Source organism: Pagrus pagrus (assembly GCF_965226575.1).
Source record: "Pagrus pagrus genome assembly, chromosome: 8".
NCBI lineage: Eukaryota > Metazoa > Chordata > Actinopteri > Spariformes > Sparidae > Pagrus > Pagrus pagrus.
Window position 1 is genome coordinate 14,916,071 of NC_140192.1, and position 16,196 is coordinate 14,932,266.

Genomic DNA, 16,196 nt, shown 5'->3' on the forward strand with positions numbered 1-16,196 from the left:
TTTTAAAGGTGCACTATGTAGTTTTGGGGGACATTTTAATCAGAAGAGAAAGATCTTCATTGGCTGATTTTTTATAATGAAACAAACTAAATAAACAAACTCTCTTTGTTTTCCTGATTGAATAAAGCAACCTGACCTTAAAGGACAACAACATTTCATACTGTTCTACTTTGTTTATATGTGGCGGACCCTGCCACCTTTCTAGCTTCAAACAGAGTTCTGGGGATCTTATTTTCCTCTGAGAACAGCTTGTTTATTGACTTATGGAAAAAAACATATTTAAGTTTGTATTAATACCTCATTCATATTGTAAATAATAAAATTCTAAGTTTGAATTTCTTGTCCAAAACTACATAGCACCCCTTTAAGGTTCGGCTTAATGAACCACATTGCCGCTTTAATTTCCCTACTTATTTTACATCTCTTGCCTTTTTGGCTCTCCACAGTGCCAGGAAGCGACCTATCCCTTATTTCCGACCCAGTCCGTCCTCCAGCAGTCGGTCCACCAGTGTGTCGTCCTGGAGCAGCCTCTTCACCCGCAGCCGCAGTCGCAGCCCAATCCACAGTCTCAGCCGGAGCAGGAGTCGGAGCCGGAGCCACAGTTACTCCTCCTACAGGAGCTACAGCCGCAGTTCATCTTGGAACTCCATTTTTGGGACCCGCAGTCGCAGCAGGAGTCGCGGTTCGTTGAACAAACGCAACAAAACCAGGCATTAGGTTTCTCAGAGAACATTAATGGACTGAAGCGCCGGTCGTGTTTCCAGTCGAGAGCGTGAACGGTGGATGTTGGAGCAATCGACTGCGTACATCTCCGTACTCCGCTCTGACGCCTGAGTGGAAATGTCCCAGCAGGGGTCTGACTTTGTCTTTCATTGATGCAGTCCTGTTCACTCTGCGCACAGAGACCATCGGAGACTGAATGTCTTTTTGTTTGTTTGTTTTGTTCTTGTACTGCATCTTCTTGCATCAGTACTCACAATGGCCTGAGACTGTTCATCTCTGAGATATTTACAATAGAAACTGCACATAAGACAGAAGCAGTATTCCTGTGTTTGATCAACCGACATCGCTGTTCCTTATTTATAAGTCCATGCACTTCATATTAAATTATTCTTTTAAATGAATGCTTAAAATCGTTGGCAACCTAATATTTATTTTAAAAATGGATTATTAAACATAATAAGGACTGAGGGTACCCAGAAGGGTTCAAACGGCTTAATTCAGCCTAGTTTTTTGGGCAATATACAGTGTGTGTTGGCTCGTGCAAGTGCAGATGCACCAGATAAACACTTGTAAAGTGGTGTCATAGGACATCGGACTTTTACTGTCCCATGTCAGGTCCTGTATGTTGTAGAGTTTGTGTAGAGAAGCGAAGTATTGATGTAACATATGATCTGTTTGATCAGAGTGTTTACAAATGGCTTCAGAAGGATCTTTGTCAGGAATTAGGCAAAGGTTTATTGCTCTGATCTCGACACTTCACAAGCTGGAGAACAAACGTGTTTCCTCTGAAAAATGAATCGGCGAGAATGTCCTGACGGCAGGCAAACTGCCTGTCAGCTCAAATGTCAAATTAGTTTATCCTCTGATCAGGTGGAAAACAATTGAAATGTCAGTCCGTGTAATACAACAGAGAGCGATTGAAACATTGCGCCGGGACAAGGAGGGGGATTTCTTTTGAAAAGATCTTGACAGTTTCAAAGGAGGTCTTTTCCTGACAAATCATGGTGAATAAAATGTTGTGAATTTCTTTCAAGGTGCAATATGAAAGAATTTGTTAATGCATACAAAAATGATCAGCGGGATGTGAATACCAGTTGTGACCTCTACGTGTTGTGTTGCAAAGATACAAATTAGCATGCTAATTGGCACAGTCGGGACTGCTAGCTGCACGGCTAACTGAGCTAACTAGCTAAAGGCAGCTAAGTCAGCAGAGGTTAGCGGTTACTTTAGCGATATGCTGCCCCCTATTTGTTTTTCAGTATGAATACAGGTGGTCAGTTCTTACATATTGCACCTTTAAAGGTAAATATAATGGGCTTTCATTTTTACTGCAATGCTTCAAAAAAGATTTGATTTCAAGAAGAGAAAAAACAGGAAGAAAAAGCTGTTTCTTGTTTTGTTGTGACATACCGAACAGAAGTCTAAACTTCTGAACAGCGGTGGTTCTCCATTAACTTGAATAATGTTTTTCTTGCTACAGCGCTGGAACCAAACACATATGTCAACTACGTTTTTGTTCCTGAGTTATATTTCAACAGAAGGTCAACCTTTGAATTGTGCAGCACCATACATATTTATTACTTATTTAATATTTATTGGTTTGTTGTCCCTCTCAGTAGTGGTCAATCTTTCTATGCAACGCAGGCGATCTGTTATTATAACACTGCTGTAATTTATTGTTGGTTTGTTGTAAATTATTCTCTGGTTTTGCCACCTGACTCATGCATAAACCTCAAAGTAGAGGAGGATGTTCAAAAGGTGGAGGAGCAAAAACTGGTACGGCAGAAAGGGTGCTTGCAGTCCAACCTTTTGTTTTGGAAGGTCAACATTTTGGGAAATACACTTATTTGCTTTCTTGCAAAGAGTTAGATGAGAAGATTGACACTACTCACATTCCACTGTGTTAAGGTGCTATATGTAAGAATTGGCCACCTGCTGAATTCACTCGTAACAAATAGGGGGCAAATAATCAGCTCAGATAGCCTAGCTAGTGGTCCGGACTTGGCGCTCAGTGCACCAGGGCACAGGAGCTTTGGTCGGGGGACAAACTGGAGCTAGCTGCTTAGCATGCTAACTTCAGGAGATATCTCTGCAACACGGGTACATAGACGTCATTACGTCAAAACTGTTATTTCTTCACATTTTGTTGATGATTCTAGTTCATTTACAATTTTTTTCATTAAAATTCTCAAATATTGCTCCTTTAAATATGAAGCTACAGCTAGCAGCAGGCTAACTTAGCTTAGCTTAAAGACTGGAAATAAGGAAAGAGCTGGATTGGCTTTATGAAAGGGTGAACAACATCTGCCGACCAACACCTTTAAAAGGTCGGTAAGTGCTGGACTTTTTCTTAGCTAGGCACAAGAAATCCTGTACACAGCTGTACGGATTAAACAAACGAGACGCACCGTGTTAATTAGTGAACTTTAGAGGTGCTGGTGAATGGATTTTTAGCTGTTTGCCCTTGTTTGCAGTCTTTATGCTACGCCAAGCTACCCAGCTGCTGATCATTACTTCATATTCATCGTACAGACATGAGAGTGGCATCAATCTTCATCTGACTCTCGGCAAGAAAGCAAATAAGCCTACAGTATTTCCTAAAAATGTCAAACTAGTCCATTAAAGTTATTTTTCCGAGGCTGCTTTGACTGCGGAGTTTGAATCTGCAAAAAAAAAAAAAAAGAAAGTTTGAAACTGCCTTTCCACATAATTAACGGAGTTATATTTCTCAATCATTTCAAATCCATCATCCTGTCTGTGTAACTGCTCCAGGCCTGACAGACTGCTCTCTATGCACTCAATACTCTCAGCTTATTTCCCTGAATGTCAACTAAATTGGACGGATGAGGGAAATATGGCGCTGAAAGAGGAAGGAACTTGGCACAAAAGTCATTCGTAAACTCTAAAGTGATGATGACTCGTGTCAACCGGTGTCGACTAGGTGCCAGCGGAAGATTTGTGCAGTCGTGCTGATAAACTTTCCAGGATGGGCACCCAGGCCGACGGCCCTCTCCCCATCTCACAATGTAAAGTTTACATCAGTTCTTGTGCAAAATGATTTTTAAAATGTAATTACTGTGGTGTAAATATGCATCTGCATTGTATAAACTATACAAAATGTGTGACTATTTGATTCACAGAATGTGATTTGGGCCTTGTTGGATGTTAACGTGTGTGGTGTGGATAAGAGGAACAAAGACAATGTGCCAGTCGGGCATCAATCAATGGACTCTAATGTCTTTGTGCTAAAGATCTGCTTTTCTTATGTTAAAGTTCCCAACAACAAGGTCATACAGCAATAGTGATCCAGTGTTTCAGTGTTACATTATGCATACTCTCCCTGTTCTCCATATGCATACTGCAAAAGCATCTGTTTCCCACACTGCCACGTTGTCAGTGTGAACTCCGCATTGTAACAATATGTCACCTGGAAATTGAACGGTTCCCGCCGCAATGACCCCATGAAATCAACCTTACCTTTCACTGCGTGTTTAGAATAAACTTTATCAAATCATATTCTGAATTGAAAAAAAAAGAAAGAAAAAAAACGCCTCTGCATTCTTGTTTCAGCTCTGAACACAGATGAAAACACTTGCAGTAAGCACATGTTCCCAAAGTTGACTTCTTAGCTGTTTTGTTTTATCCGTGCTGTGACATCAGCCTTTAACCTGAAGCTCTGCGTTATGCTCTATTAAAAAGACAGTGACTCACAGGGAGCAGCGAGCTCCAGCTCTGTGTGAGTGACTGTGGACTAACTTATTTTGGTAAAAAGGGGGGCTGGTCTTCGGTCAGCTGTTGCGCCTGCACTGCAAAAAATATCCACATCAGCGAGTCATTTCATCTTAATTTAAGTCCTAACCTGATGTTTTGACTCTAATGAAGAGCTGAGAGAGTTGATTGAGATGAGAGGAGGCTGTTGTGTTAACATTTGTTCTCTTCTTTGAAGATTTGGAGTTTCTGCAGACTTCTCACATGCATGTTTTTTGCAGTGTGTGCTCTCTCCAGATCCTCCCAGCACTTTCCCGACACTTGCTCTGTGTCGACGCACGTCTGGGAAATCTCTCGCCCAGTATAAAACCCACAGCCAGGAGGAATTACTCCCGAGGTTTAAGGGAAAAGGCAGCGTACGCTTCGGAGTTTGCGGTTGGATCGACGGTGACTGACTGCGTAACGGTGATGCGCCTAATCTTAAAGAGATAAAGTTTATTAAAACATTAAATATAAGTATTTTTTAATAATTTTTTTTAAGAAAAAGTTTTGTTCAGGGTTGCTTGGCACAAATACAGGACTTTAACTAGTCTTAAAGTGAGCGGGGACATGGCAGAAGGAGACTTCTACACATTGGGGAACCGGCAGCGGTTTCCCAGGGACCCGTTTGGAGAATCGCCGTTCAGAGATCAGTCTCCGTTCAGAGATCAGCTCCCATCTCGGTTTATAGATGATGAGTTTGGGATGCCACCTTTCCCCGACGATCTGGCAATGGACTGGCCGGGCTGGGCTCGGCCGGGTCGGCTCAGCTCGCGCCTCAGCACCTCGCCCTTCAGCAGCAGTTTACGCACAGGCTTCCCCGCGCGTCAGTCCGCGGGAGGCCCCACGCTGTACACCAGCAGGTACGGCGAGCCTTCCTCCCGGAGCTCCCCCATCACCACCGCGGGGGAACCCTGGAAAGTTTGCGTGAACGTCCACAGCTTCAAACCAGAGGAATTAAACGTCAAAACGAGGGACGGGTTTGTAGAAGTGTCAGGTGAGTTTCTGGAGGCCGTGGCAGAGGTCAAATCTCACATTTTAACACTTTTTCAGGAGGGCACATAACTTTATTATCAAGCTTACGTGTAAACACAATGAATGCTGTTCCAAGTGGGGATGTAACAGGTCAGATACACAGTTAGAATAAGAGTGATGAGTTAAATTAAAGCTATAAAATGTGAGAAAGCACATTTAATAGGATAGAAACACAATAATCTGGCAAATAGTTTAATCTGTGTGTGATAAACACTACTTTGCAGGGCTGTTGCTGACATTGAGAACACTGAGGTCATGTCCTCAGTGCTGCTGTCAAGTTTAAGACTGAATATCTATACATTTTTGACAATTTAGAAAAGTGTTTTTTTAGCTGAGATTTATCTCTGACTGGAAGGACTTGAGGACTTAAAACAGCATTTAGACCTATACTTAAGAAATCATCCAGAAATCAAATCCATCAAAATGAATAAGTGTAACATTTTACAACCTTTTTTGGTGGTAAACGTTTTCTTGGGCAGGCCGGGATTTCACTGAGGGAATATGCACTCCTGGCATCAATATTTCTACTCCTCCCTTCTAGAACAAACCTTTTACCAGTTGTAAACAAGACACCATCGAGTAAAAGGCGCATAAAATATGATCAGAAGTAGGAGTCCAAAGCGAGAATCATCCAGATCTCAATGAAACGGAGCATAAGCAGCACAATCCTTTACTTTAACCTGGCCAAGAAATATCAGCTCCTTCACTTTGGCAGCAGATTTGAGGCAGCACAATGAAAAGCCTCGGCGGAGCAACATGGTCTCGGCATTAACGAGTCTTGATATGGAAGGCCTCGACAGATTTTGGGGACTGGGACTTGCGCGTTGGCAGGCAGATCCTCAAGCTTAGACACCTGTTTCAGATTCCTGGAGACTCACTCCCACCGTCACCCATGAGCTCGATTTAGATTTAAAGGCAAGGCAAGGCCCGTGACAACAGTCTCTGTTTACAATAAGACAAGGCCGCCCGCTGCCATTAAACACGGGAGAGAATGTTCTGGAAATAGGATCACACTTGTACCCAGCAGTCCTCCTCGTGCAGCTTTTGTCTCTGCTGGTGCCTCGTTTCAGCTCAGTGGCTGATTATGGGAGTAAGTTGTAGAAATTGCTTCCTCATGTCAGTGTTTCACAAGATAGATGAACTCCAGGGATACCCGGGGCTGAAGGGGGCACAGAGGACAGCAGGCCCCCCAACTCAGAGTTTTTTATAAACACATTGTTGGTATGCCAGTTGGGTCATTCAATCAGCGCCATGTTGGGCCTGCCTGCCTGCCGCAGTGACTCGACCCTGTTCTAAAAGTGTGACAGGGAGTGAGATACAAGCGTGTTCGAGGTGTTCAGTACACGAACGAACAAATGTTTAACAACCTTCAGAAGGACTGAGTGTACTCATCGCTGTCGTCACTGACAAACCTGACGAGTGGTGTGTTGAAAATGTTTCTTTCTGGTTAAATTCAATGAAAGTACGGCCGTCAGAATCGCTGCTTTAATGTCACAGCACTCATTTAAAAACATTGTTAAATCAGATTTTTGGCCAGGTAGTGGAATAAGCTGCATTTTATTTGTTTCAGGGACAGCACAGATTTTTTAAAAAAAAAAACTGTTACGTAGGATGTTAAGCAACAGATGTAGAGGACAAAGGGCATCTAATGGAAGCTAATTTGCTGCCCCAGTTCCTGTAAAGGCAACGCTGACATATTGTCACCAGACACAGAGCAACATTCGCATATGTACACACATAGAGGCTCGTTCACATGACAACAGCGTTTTGGGCGCCTGAAAACACAAAATTTTGAAACCAGTTTCCCACAGTGTAATCCCCACCTCACTGTCACCGCCCATGCATATTAACCTTTTCAGTAAAATAGCCACACAAGAGAAGGAGGCATCAATGGCAGACAACCGGGCTGTGTTTGTGCTGCTGACTCTACTGAGGTTATTAATGCTCCTCTAGAGTGAAAACCCCACGTAGTCCATCCAGGAAAAATTATCCGAAGAAATTATCCTTCAAAACGATGTCATCTGAACGCAAGACTTTAAAACGCAAAGGAAAAACTTTCGTAGTCATGTCTAATATTCACACTTTAGCTCTGTGTATAGACTCCACCAACTTCTGAGGGAAATATCTGGCTCTTTAGCTGCAAAATGCTCGACTGTGTTCACCAGCTAGCCGTAGCTTAGCTCGAGATTTTTCAATGAAAACAGCTGCCTGGTGCCACAGAAAACGAGCTTGACGGTGAGTGTGGGGAGTGAATATAAAGAGCTGCGGCCCATAAAACCAAAACAATGAGCTGAAAGATGCTAAAACGCTCTGTCGATCGGAGGGTTTTGATGGCTCTCTGTTACTACAAGCAACTCCTTGGGATGCAACACACTTCATACTTTTTTATGTAGAAAAACTGATCAGTGCAGCTTTGAAAAAACTTTGCATTTCCAGCTCTAGTAATTGTTTAGTTGTGTCCTTTTTTAGCAGCAGAGGCAGTAAAACATTTTCATGAATTATCCACTGCGATAACATCTCCTCCCAGAACACAGAGTATTACACAGAGGATCTGGAATTTGGCATCTCTGTTGTAAAAGACATAAAAACAAGGAGAGGCAGCGCCTGGTTGCACTACTCACTGACCAAACCTCCATCATCCATTGAGACAATTAGATTGCAACTTAAGTCTTACGTCATGAAGGGGTTTGAATAATATTCTCATGACTTCACCGATGATCTTAGCACATTTCTCTCTGGAGTTGTATTCCCCCCTCGATCTCTAGTGGAGTCCAGCACTTTTGGCAGGCAGAGACATCACCGTGGGGGTATAAGGTAGCGCATAGTCGAGCCGGGTTGTTGAGGGGTGGGGCAGGCCACGCTGCCGGTGGCGGCAGCAGTATTTAGCAGCCCCAGAGCAGCTGCTAGCAAGCCCGAGAGATAGAACGACCATAAACAGAGCCTGGAGGAGAGGGTGGAGGGAGGGGTGCGTTTCCAGGCTAAGTTGTTCTCCCCGACTTCAAGTCTGAGCGTCTTTCGTCAGGAGAATCACTCTTGGAAGAACAAAATGTATAGGGTGTTTCTTAATTGTTCACTGAAACCCACCCAGAGGTCCCAACGCAAAACCAAAAACACTGCTGGGATTGAGCAATGGAAAAGTGTGTGTGCTTGCTTAGCTATTGCACAACCTGATAAGTTATTTAAGGTTCATGGACTCACTCACTCATCTGCTGATGTTTCTTTCAAACAGGGAAACATGAAGAGAAGCAGGAAGAGGGAGGCATAGTGACAAAGAATTTCACAAAGAAGATACAGTGAGTATCATATCACTCTCTAAACCTACTCTTTGTTTTCCCCACTGTCTCTCTGTACATTATGGACACCAAGGGCTTCAATTTCCATCATTTTTATGACCACAAATGTCAGAACGAATATGTGTTGCTTATAAAATCAGATTTTTTATGGGTCACGCATGCGGCAAATATCGGAGGGTTGTTCGTCCACCCTTTGATCTGATATTCTCAAGTGCCAAAACTGAAAATTATCTGTAATAGCTCTTGGCCAAAATACATATACATACATATTTCCATATTTCACGCTGTCAAGGGTCAAATTTAACTGCCGTTACATTTTATTTCCTTAAAGGTGCCCTGTGGAGTTGTCTGATAAACTACGTTTCTGTTTACGTTCAGGGTTACTCACCCGAAACATTGTGTGTGTGTAAGCCTAACAAACGTTTCCTTTATCATAAAACATTTTCAAAAAACCTATAAAGTTAGAAACCTGCCATGTTTACATCCATGTTTACTTGTTAGCTGTCGCTTCCTTTATTGTTGTTGTGTTCATTGGTGCGTTACCACCACCCGTTGATGGTGTGAGACCATTGGCTGTGATGTGTACCACTTCACCCGTGTACAAGCGTAAGTGCATGTGAATTTGTTAGCATGTGTGAGGGAAACAGAATGGTTTCTTGATGATGATTTTCTTGATTTTTAACTGTCAGTACAGTAACCGGTAGCCATTTAGCTTAAAGGTCCAGTTTGTAGGATGGAGTGGCATCAGGTAGGGAGGTAGCATATAGCAACCAACTAAGTACCCTATCCCCTTCCAAGCGTGACAGGCAGAGGCGCCCCCAGAAATACGCACTTGCAATAGGGGGCTGGCACACACGAGTGGGGGGGCCAGTGGGGTGGCCAACCATTGTATCAGGTGTAACAGGTGTAACAGCAACATGGCTGACCCTGCGAAAGAGGACCCATTCCCTCCCACAACAATTCTTAGTTCCAGGTTATTATACACGAGGCAGGACTTTGACTTCTTATGCCAAACTATGCCAATAAAAGGAGAACGGACAGAAAGACAGAGAAAAATTTCCTTATTCAACAACATGACACCGCCCCACATGGGTCAGTGTTATTTGTTTATCTCTGAAGAAATGTATAAATAATTTTTATGTGAGTGTTTGTCCACAGCTCTCACTTTAAAACATTTTTGAACAGCTGCTGCGGAGTCATATCATGTTTGAGTGGACAAACGACTCGTGTCAACTCCAAACAGTTGCCCCTGACAAGGAACAACACTTACTAACACTAGAATACTGCAGCGGACACTACACGGAGAAGTGTTGGTGTGTAGCGCGGGGCTGTAGCACAGATATCTTACATATTGTAGACTTATCATACTGTAACTCGTCCAAGCCAAACAGGCCACAGAAGTTTCCACGACGTGCCCGGCTCTCCGCCTCTGCTCGTTTAATTGGGTGGTGGGAAGACTTCAAACAGCAGCGCTAATCGCTGGTGCGAGTCGCCGTCTCGCTGGCGCGTCACTCCAGTTCTTCTAATTTTCTGTTGGCTAATTAGTAAGCAGTTGTGCTAGCCCCGCGCTGTTCATATCACAATCGTCTTAATTGGAAAGCCCCCCGATCAGGCCTGCGCTCCTCGGCTAAGCGGAACCTAAAACCAATGACACACTGAATATATAGAGAGCGGGGGTAGTGATGGTGGAGGGAGGAGGGAGTGGGGGTCATATATAAATAACTGACCTGGATACCCAAATCCTCTGGTTATATGAAAGCGAGAGATAGCGCAGACAAGTCACAGTTTGTGTGGCTGAGAATGTAGTTTTTAATTGAAGCCGTGCTAATTTTTCATTCTGTTTCTTATGGTAATATTAGCAACAAACTTTTCTTGTGTTACAGTTTTTAAAAAGGCAACAAATCGCTTTAAAGATTGTTAGAAACCTTCACACATGTCAGTTACTAGCACAGTTTAAATAAGAGATAAAGCCTGTGAGATGGGAAAACTTCAATCCATCATCCACGATGGCAGTTTTAATAACCTGAGTGGATGTAATGCAGCGACAACACACGTTGAATTGTGAGGGCTGTTGAAAGTTATTAATAATACTGCCATTATTACCCTCTGCGTCTATATGTATACAGCGGTGGATGAGTATTTAGAGTCTTTACTTGTGTAAAAATGTGTAAAAATTTGACAGTTGTGAGGTTTTTCATAATCCTTTACTTTAACGTGACAGGAAGCTGAAAACTTTGTGTTTTGAACTGCTGGTCAGACTAAAAAGGGGAAGTTTTAACAAGAGAGATTTATAAACATATTTTCTGATGTGTATAGACAACCACCACTGATTAACTGATAAAATCCTTGGCAGATTGATCGATTATGAAAATTATCTTTGCAGTGCTGAGGTGAGGGTATGAAAGTATTATCAACCAAATGGTGATTTATTATTATATTATTATATCATTGATTTATTATTAGAGATGCAATAGTTTAATAACGTGGAAGTTTAACTATTTTACATATTTTTATAAACCAAACATGTTTTATATTTAAAATCCTTGTCTGCAAAATATCTAGAAACTGAAAGCTGTCAGAATAATGCAGTGGGGCAAAAATGCAAACTTTCCTTTGGATGTGTTACATTTGTAATATTTTAAGTATTTCAAACTTAAACCTTCTGTGAGTCCTTTGGCAAGTGTTTAAGACAAATACTGCATGTTTGACCTACAAGTAAATGCACATGTTTCATGCACTATTGGCAGAGAGGACAGCAGATTAAGGACAGTTAACTTCAGAAATCATTAATGGGGCACAAACTCTGAATCAGGTAGAAATATGTCAGTTATTAACCAAATGTGTTGTTGTTGAACCAGTTCTGAGGGCAAAGGTAGCTTGAAGACCTCAGGTCATGCAGCCCAGCGGCAACACAGCAACTCCCGTCTGTTTGTGTCTTCACTTTTGGCTGTATGTTATTTAAGAATTTCGCTCTGCCTCTGTTTCCAACCTCATGAGACACATGATACTACTGCGCTGACTCATGTGCACTGTGTCTGGGTGTGTGGGAAGGAGCACACGGCTATACAGTATGTTTTACGCACTACACACACTCCATGAACACATCTTCACTTTGTCCGGTCTCACTCTCTTGTCTCTCTCTCTGCCTCAGTATCTCTTCGGGGGAAAAGCATATTGGACAGCTTTTTGGCAGCTGTACAAAATCAATGTGCGAGATAAAACATGCGCTTGCCAGAAGTAAATAAACTCCCCGAGCTGGACAGATAAGGTTTCTGCCCGAGTTCTACGTAATGGGCCAGCTGAGTGATTTGACTTTGTCAGAAGGGGCAACTTTGCTTCGCTGCAATTGGCTCCTTGAAGGAAGGTGGGGGGGGGGAGATACTGACACATGTGTGGGCCTGCGTGTGCCTGGGAGGGATTTGATAAGTAAAAAATATTAAACATTAATCCTGGCTTACACCAACTTCACATTCCAGCTTCAAAGTCATTTTCCTCAGTATATTGACAGAGTACATATTGTACTGACCAGGTGATTAAATCATTATTAGCCATGTCAGTGTCATGGCTCTGTGGGCGGCAGTGTCAGTCTGACAGCCCACTTCTCTGGTCCACACCACTTCCATGATTCAGATTTGTGGTTTTGAGTGAATTGGATAAATTGCCATGATATTTGGTACGCACAGTCATGGTCCCCACAGGATAGACTGTACTAACTTTGGGGATTTTGGGTGTAACTTTTCCTCGACAGCACCACCATCAGTTCACCACACCCAGCTATACAACTGAGCGAGTTTGATGTTGTCTTCCTGTGCATATTCAAGATTCAAGATGAATTTGTCATTATGCAATACCAGATTGTATAATGAAATAACATACATAGAAAAAACTATACAGACTAATTTATAAATAATAATCAAGTCAGAAGTATAAACTAATAATGGTGGAGTGTGTGAGGATGAGCTCAGGAGTCTCACAGCCTGAGGACAGAAGCTGCTCCGGAGTCTGGTGCTGCAGCAGTGGATACTTCTGTATCTCTTGTCAGACGGCAGCAGGGTGAACAGACTGTGGCCGGGGTGGGTGTTGTCTTTAGGTATCCTTTGGGCTCAGTGCAGACATCACACTTCACCGATGTCACTGATGCTTGATAGATGGGTACCAGTGGTGATCTGGGCGGTTTTAATCACCCGCTGTAGAGCCTTCCTGTCCTGGTTCATAAGCAAACCTTATTTGTGATGTTTCCAGTCAGGTTTTCTGTTGCTCCACTGTAAGAGTTGACAGGAACTTGGCACAGGAATTAAGTCATCTTCATTTTCCTTAAATGTAAGGCCTCTTTACAGTATATGAGATCCTAATGAGTGTTCTTCAAACATGTGGGCCTCACCATCTTTTGAGTTAGGATTCCCCTACACATACTCCGAGCTCCCCCGGCCACTAACCCCCCACACAAACTCACATGTACCTGAGCACCTTGGAACAAATGAGGACATTTTCAGGGACCTATTTCCTGCAGCCTATCTCTGTGGCCATGTTTTATTGGTCTTGTTCTATCTAAATTGGATTTACTATAATCCTGCTGTTGGACTCTGTATTTATGTTCCTGTTACAACTTTCTCTCTATTTTCTTTGTAATTGCCTTTTATAGTAACAGCTCCTATTGCGTCTGCAGCCATTTTTACAATTTTTGTTTGTTTTTCTTATTTTTCCTTGCGTCTTCTTTGTGATCTTTGGTCTGGAGGATGTTGTTGTTGAAGTGGGCCTGAGACGCTACATGGGATGTTTGGCGACACAAATAGACCTGACTTTACCTCCGTGTCTGTCCGCTTTCTATGAGGTGAAGTTATCGGCCCTGTCTGACTTGTATTTCTCAGTGGAGTGTGAAGCCGGTGGAGGGTCCTCGCTAATTAAATGGAGGGTGAATCCACAGTCTCCTCCTCTGAGCACTGTAGCCTGATATTTATATTAACTCCCAAAGACACTTGGCTGCTCGCACAGAAAACCTACAATACCCATATTTGGCCACACAGAGTTGCCTGGATCTCTCTCTGTGTGCCTCTACAGCAGATTTGGGAGGACCTTCATTCCAAAGGGATGTGTATTGTTTTGAAAATAAACTTTAAATGTAATTGTTTCTAAAGTGTATATAAAGTTTGATATAAGTAAACCTTAAACAAACCGCAGCTCTGGCTGACTTTCCATCAACACTTTGTATCCGCCTGCAAGTTTTGGAAGCCAATTATCCCGCTTGGCTCTGGAAAATACAACATTTTCAGCATGAGAAGTGTCAAAGACAAGGAGAAAAAGAAAAAATGCCAGACACACAATTAGCTGTTGCCTATGACAGATGTGAGCAGCAGGTTAGGAAAGTGTACACCGATGGAAATGTACAGGTGTTAACTGTATGCAGACAGACACACACATTAATTGGAATCAGACTTCATTTTGCTAAGCCCACAGCTGGTCCCACCCTGCGTTTTTCTCCCCCTCCTCTTTGTTGCAGGTCTGCGGTATGTTGAATGAAAACTCCCGATGGCTTTCAGTTCGTCTCCGAGGCGTGAGATGAAATGAGCGTTAGCCAAGGAGGACAGGGTGAACGTTTTTAATAACAGTCAAAATGAGCCGAGTCATTCCCAGAGCGTTAAAATCCTCCGACTGCTGGCTGTTTATGGGCATGGACACAGTGTCAATAAAAGAAAACTCCGGCATTTAACAATATTTCACTGCAGCTGTTATGAAGGAAAATGTCACAGAGTCTTGCATGACCTCCAAGCAGGAACTGAAATGTTCCTCTAGGCTGTTTCTCCTCACCGCTCCCCTTATGTTGTTCCTCCCACTTGTGCTTTTAAACATGCCGAGCGCACACAGCAGTTTACAGATTTTCCGCCGAGCAAACTTCTTCTGCTCGTAACATCTAAACTTCTGTCCTTGCATAAAAAGAAACCATATTCTCACCCCTCTTCTCCTCTGTTCCATCAGGATCCCGATAGATGTGGACCCCCTGACCGTTTTCGCCTCCCTGTCCCCCGAGGGCGTCCTCATTATCGAAGCCCGGCAGACGCCTCCGTACTACCTGTTCAGCAACGACCCCTCCCAGGCTGGCGACACACTAGAGGTGGAGGCCCCGAAGCCCCAAGAGGAAGTGGTCTAACCCCCCACCTGACAATTAACATAACAGATCATCCTGCAAAACTGATTACTAGTTTGGTATGAAATGTGTGGCCTTCAGCTTCATGTTGTTAGACACCTGGAATTAAATTGTGTAAAATATGAAAGAAAAGTCCTGTTTGATATCTTTATGAAAGCTGCACAAGGCAAAATTGAGTCACAGAGTTAAGCGACTGATTTTCTGACAAATAAGAGCCCAGCTGTAACTTAAAGATAACTTTTAACCGGTTTTTCCCTTGCAACTTTCCTATCCATCACTTATATTTATCTATGCTGATGTACTTTCTATCAAATGTTTAAACACTTTTCTTGTTTTGTGCATGAAGAGCAAAAACAGATGTGGTTTCTGACGACCTTTCAGTCACAAAATTGAGAAGGAAAACATCTTTTTTATGGCGCGGAAGGTGGATATCTTTTCACCCACGCGGTCTGAAGAGTCTTTGGAGAGTTTATAAATATCTTCAGATCAGCAGTAAGTGTTCTGGATGTTTTCAAAGATCGTTGATTGTTTTTTTTTTTATCTTTTTAAAAGTCGAGGCTGAGCTCTGTGACAATGACAACAGGGGCTAAATTTTTGTGTACCGAAGATGAAAAATGTTCTAAAAGCTACAACGTATGGAGCCCTCGGTGTGTTAACTTGTGCATATGCAAGAGCTGCTGGGCCACGAGGATGTTCTCAGTAATCCATGACACTGTGTGAACCTCTCGAGATCAAAATTTATACTTGTATTTATATTACCATGCCATTTATTTAGTGGAACAGTCTTTGCAATAAATGTGTTCTATGTGATTTATTTGGTCAGAAATGACGATGTGTCTTTATTAACTTGAGTGCCTTGACTTCCTTCAGTCCACAGTTGTTTATCTTTTTAAGTTAATGAATGTCACTTAAACTGACAAGAAACGAAAGTAAGTTACCTTTTGTGGCTTCATTAGAGGGTGAATTGTGTGCATTAATACTGTGTATTGTAAATATACTTTAACATGTGCCAATTCATTAAAAATATTCATCCGAAGTGTTCCAGGTTTTGCAATATGGTTTGCATCTCTCTTTTCTATTTGAGCATTCAGAAAGATGGCTGCATGATTGTTGGAGCGGACAGACCGACTCGTATGCCAAAGACGTTTGTTTCCTGCCTTCTTTTCTGTTGATGTCTTTGTATTGGCTGATGCAATAAAAAATGTCCAGCCAGTCTCTCAGTGTGTCTTAACATCTGTGTCTTTTATTGAGAACCG

At 42.6% G+C, this 16,196-nt stretch overlaps 2 protein-coding genes across 2 annotated transcripts in view; both read left to right on the top strand.

Moving 5' to 3' along the window:
- srrm4 (serine/arginine repetitive matrix 4) overlaps window positions 1–3,948 on the top strand; it is a 60,190-nt gene extending 56,242 nt beyond the window's left edge. The window contains exon 13 of the mRNA XM_084359286.1: window positions 447–3,948. Coding sequence (XP_084215412.1) covers window positions 447–717 — 271 coding nt within the window. The 3' untranslated portion in view covers window positions 718–3,948. The remainder of the gene's footprint in view (window positions 1–446) is intronic.
- Window positions 3,949–4,790: 842 nt separating this feature from the next.
- hspb8 (heat shock protein b8) lies at window positions 4,791–16,155 on the top strand. The gene is made up of 3 exons (XM_084360360.1): window positions 4,791–5,467; window positions 8,735–8,798; window positions 14,772–16,155. Exons 1-3 carry the CDS (start codon window positions 5,041–5,043, stop codon window positions 14,941–14,943), a joined length of 663 nt encoding a protein of 220 aa, XP_084216486.1. The 5' UTR covers window positions 4,791–5,040; the 3' UTR covers window positions 14,944–16,155.
- The last annotated feature ends 41 nt before the right edge of the window (window positions 16,156–16,196 follow it).